Source organism: Montipora capricornis, chromosome 12 (genome assembly GCF_036669925.1).
Source record: "Montipora capricornis isolate CH-2021 chromosome 12, ASM3666992v2, whole genome shotgun sequence".
NCBI lineage: Eukaryota > Metazoa > Cnidaria > Anthozoa > Scleractinia > Acroporidae > Montipora > Montipora capricornis.
Genome location: NC_090894.1, coordinates 386,828 through 391,827, shown reverse-complemented (window position 1 = coordinate 391,827; position 5,000 = coordinate 386,828). Strand labels below are relative to the sequence as shown.

General features: G+C 39.3%; 1 protein-coding gene across 1 annotated transcript in view; it reads left to right on the top strand.

Moving 5' to 3' along the window:
* The window catches only part of LOC138026896 (uncharacterized), a 2,335-nt gene extending 822 nt beyond the window's left edge, over nt 1-1,513 (top strand). The window contains exon 1 of the mRNA XM_068874352.1: nt 1-1,513. This exon is cut by the window's left edge and continues 822 nt beyond it. Coding sequence (XP_068730453.1) covers nt 1-1,248 — 1,248 coding nt within the window. The 3' untranslated portion in view covers nt 1,249-1,513.
* The last annotated feature ends 3,487 nt before the right edge of the window (nt 1,514-5,000 follow it).

The window sequence follows — 5,000 nt, the reverse complement described above, 5'->3', positions numbered from 1 at the left end:
GTTGACGATCACAGCATCCTTGTTTCATATGACGTAACTTCGCTGTTTACCAATGTCCCTGTTGATGAGACGATAAAAATTTTAGCTGAAAAGGCATTCAAGGACGACTGGTTCAATAAGCAGCATAGTCTCAACATTACAAAATCAGACTTGGTTGAATTGCTGAATATTGCCACCAAGAACCAGCTTTTTCAGTTTGAGGGGAGCTTGTATGAACAAATCGATGGTGTTGCTGTGGGTTCGCCACTTGGACCCCTGATGGCCAACACATTTATGTGCAGTATTGAAGATCGACTTCAGGACCAAGGGAAATTACCCGAGTTCTACAAACGCTATGTGGATGACACATTAAGCATAATGCCCAACGTCGAAACAGCAAAATCATTCCTTTCTGTTCTGAACGAGATCCATCCATCGGTTAGCTTCACCATGGAACTTGGCGAACACGGTAAACTTCCCTTCCTGGGAACGGAGATTCGGAAATGCAATGGTTGCTTGGAGACAAGGGTATACAGAAAACCAACTGACACCGGATTATTGCTGCATTACAAGAGCCACGTCGATGTTAGATACAAGAAGTCATTGCTAAAAACAATGCTGGATCGTGCCTTTAAATTGTCATCTACCTGGAAACTGTTCCACCTGGAATGTGACCGTCTCACACAAACGTTCTCCCGACTTCAGTACCCAGCCCAACTGCTGCAATCGACCATCAGTAATTTTGTCACCAAGAAAGTTTCCGACGAGGCAATTTCCACACGAGCATGTAACGTGAATGAAGCGCCTGTCAGAATAGTGTTACCTTTCAAAGATCAGAGATCGGCTAATTCAGCGCGAAGGCAACTTGGGGAACTGGGCCGAAAAATTGGAATTGATATTCACGCCGTGTATACAAGCCGTAAGATTGGACACCATATCAAACCGAAAGAAAAGAAGCCGCCTATCATAAACCAGCAACGCGTTGTTTACCATTACAAGTGTGGTTTGTGCGATGCAAACTATGTCGGGTATACGTGCCGACACCTCTATCAGCGCGTCGAGGAACACATGAAAGGATCGTCTTCAATCGGGAATCACATTAAAGAGCAACATGGAACAGTCCCGAGTGACATATATCGTGACTTTAAGATCTTGAGAAAGTGCGAAAGTAAATTCGATTGCCTCATCTACGAAATGCTTTTTATAAAGGAGCTTAAACCAACTTTGAACAAACAGTCAGATTCAATCCGTGCGAAGTTATTTATATAGCTCTTTATAGCGTTTTGGTATCTTAACACTCACGCTTTAGCGTTTTAACCAACAGTCATGTAGATTTAATCCGTGCAAGTTATTTATATAGTATTTTAATATTTTAACACTTACATTTTAGCGCTTGTATTTACATATTTTATCTTTGGACATTCTCACGTCTTAATTTGTACTTATATATGCAGATTTTATTCGCTTCTTTTACTACTTGAAAATGATCTCAGAGAGATCGAAACGTCGTTTTTTATCGCTAGTTTTTATTCTGAAATATGCTAGTTGTTCAAATATCCTATTGTTTAAATAAAAAGAAAAGAATACGCATACTAGCAAAAGCATATTGACGCGATATGAACACTGTAAGTAGACGCGACGCGAACTTAGCTGTCGTTTCGCAGAACTTTCAACGATATTGTTAAATTTCAGGAGGTCAAACCAAGACTTTTAAACTTGTTGTTTTAAACAGAAACGTTGAGTTCCGCGGAAACTAGACTCGCATTTGCTGGTCATAATATACACGGGCATAAGCTGACGTCACTTTGAAATTAAACATCTGCGCCTTCGTGGCAGTCCATCGTGGTCGCACTTTACAATGTTGGTAGCAGCCCCGTTCAAGAAAATGTTGACGTTGTCACCAAATCGTTACATTTAGCAATTTCAAGTAACTTGTTGTTTTGCGCAAGACGAGACATGATGTGAAAAGCGTGCTGCATGTATGCACTTGCGGAAGTGGATACCGTTTTTTTTTTTAAATTCTTTACCAATAAGTCCTTCAGCGTGCCTTTTCAGTCTACGCCTGCTGAAGCGCCCTATCACTGGGCAGAGAAACAGTTTAACATTCTTTAATTGGTAATCTTGGCGTCTGGAGCAGACTTAAGTCCTTATTTAGCGGTTATGAAGTTCAAGTGACGTCATCGCCGCCATGTTGGTGGACAAAAACAAGATCTCTCATTGGCTTCTTTTGTTCCTCCACCAGCATTTGTACATTACACCATTGTCATCTCAGTGTCAAGAGATTGCTTGAAAACCACCTATTCATTTGGTGTCTGCTTGGTTCAAGAGAGGTTTTGCCAGAATCTAGTTCTACTATATTTCAAAACTCTGATGCCCAGTCTTAATTCCAGGTGGTACGCTTACACTGAGTCTCTTTTTTATAAGAATCTATTTTTTCCCTACTCTGCACCGAGAAGTTTTTCTCCGGGTACTCCGGTTATCGCCTCTCCTCAAAAACCAACATCTGACTTTATTTGTGTTAATATTTAAATTCAGTTTACAGTGTGCGCAATTAGTGATTCAGCGCTAGAATGACTAGACACTTAAATAAAGTTCCTTTCCTTCCGTTTTTTACCGTAGGACTAGCCACCTGCCATTTCTTTAATTGCCACTCCCCGTGAGGCCAATGAATAAATGATGCCTTCAAAAGAGATCCTAACTTGTATAAGGTCGGCAAACGTTATGGTGTCTGATACTCCAAACATGAGACGCTGTCGCCCTTTTGTTCTCCACTTGCTGGTTATCTGCTTTTTTTGGCTGGCTTGCCTTCAGAGCAAAACACTTGCTAATCAAGGTGAGAAAAAAGTTCTTGTCAACATCTAATTCAGAAACTCTAAAAGAGCATGGAAGCTGATGCGATGCATATCATAGTTCTGATATAGTTCTAAACTAAGTTTGACAACTTTTGTAACATTGGGCATCAATTCATTCTTTTTCTGGCAAGACAGAGATCGGTCTGTAACTATCTGGTGCAGTTTTTGGCCCTTTTTGAACACTGCACGAAAAAACGGATTTACACCAAATTTGCACAGAGCAAATATAATGCAAACATATATTTACTCTAGAGCAAACCTGTAGCAAACATAGTAAATGCCGCATTTGCTACTATATTCACACAGGTGTGAAAATATGTTTGCATTATATTTGCGTTGTGCAAATTTGGTGAAAATCCATTTTTTCGTGCAGTGTTCAAAAAAGGGCCAAAAACTGCACCAGATAATTACAGACCGATCTCTGTCTTGCCAGAAAAAGCAAAATAATGGAAACAAATTATCTACGAACAAGTATATGAGTACCTTACATCTAATAATATTTTTTGGGATCATCAATTCGGCTTTCGTAGACTTCACTCGACTGCTGCAGCTCTCTTAGATAGCTCAAACAGCTGGTATGTTAATATGGATAGAAGAGTGCTAACTCTTTTTCAGACCGAGCCAATTTCGCGCGAAATATTTTTTCAAACCTAATTATTCATTTTATATTATTTCTCGCTAAGTGTTGCATATTTTTTGTCCAAATGAAAGCTGAAAATAAAGATTATTTATTGATCTTTCAGTTGACATATTTTTATGGAATGTAATAGTCTCTCTCAATTATTTGCATAACAATCATAACACAAAAATTGCCACGCACACAACAAATTAAGTTGGCATTTACCTCTTCGTCGAATTCCCATGCACAACACTGGAATTTTTAGTTATTGTAAAAAATCTTTCTCTATTCGTTAGCAATCATCTTTTCAAGTTTCAGAGAAATCAATCTAGCCGCAAATAATTTACGCATTTTTTTCAATGTGGCGACGGAAGGTCAATATGATATGGGGCAAAATTGCGCAAGTTTGAGCGATGAAGTTGCGTGTGTAACACGTTCTCGATATTTTTTACTGGGTTGCCAAACCCAGTCGGAATCTGGGCTTCATTTCGTGGGTTTTTTTTTTTGTTATTTTTTCTGGGTTGCCAAACCCAGTCGGAATCTCTGTTTTATTTCGTGGGTTTCTTTTTTTTTTTGGTCGTTTTTTTTTTTTGGTTTTTATCATTACTGGGTTGTCAGTATGGCAAACCCAGTCGGAACCTCGGTTTCATTTCGTGGGTTTTTTACTGGGTTGCCGTAGGCAATTCCAGTCTAGAAATGGAGGGCATTTGTTCGGTGTTATTTTTTTTCTTCCGTGTCGGTAAAAGTCTTGCCTGTCACTCCCCTGGTAAGTGGTATCTTTGTGCATAGAGCCTTCTGCGCGTATTTTCTTAGGATCGAGAGGGTAGTGGAACTGCGTAGATTTCTCTGGTGGACACAGTAGAATAATTAACTTAGCCTGCAATGGCGTCGAAAGTCATGTAACGCGAATGGCGTTTTACTGGATCCTTAAACAAGTCAGTTGGATAAACTACGCAGGCGGTGAAAACCAACACCTGGAATCTCAAAAGCGACGAGTAATGGACTTCGACAACAATCTGTCGCCCGTCGAGCAGAAATCAAAGTGAGCTGCATTTCTAAAATAATATTTACCAAGTGTGCTGTTATGTAGAACACTGAAACCAAATGGAAAATTCTCTGGTCACTTATGGGTTCAACAAAGACAGAGAACGAATCGAACACCTTAAGTGGATCTGTGATCAACTCTGCACAGTCTTCAGGTAATGTGACAGCCAAGAATTATTTGAAAGAAAGCTTGTCGTCTATTTTGTGCTTCATTATTCAAGGAAACGGTTCTTCATGGAAACGGTTTGATCCTGAAATTTTAGTTTGTTGTAATATTGCGCATATTTGACACGATTGAGTTTTTTCTCTTCACGCACGCAATAATAACAAATATGTTGTTTGTTTCAAAAAAATGTTCGCTGGAAAAGGTGGCTTTATGAATTCATCATGTTTTATTATATGTGTGCTGGATAGTTTTTATGGCAATAGTAAAGCATTTTCTTGTTATTCAAGGAAAATGTTCTTCAGGAAAGGGTTTGAACCTGAAGTACATGGTAATTTGACAC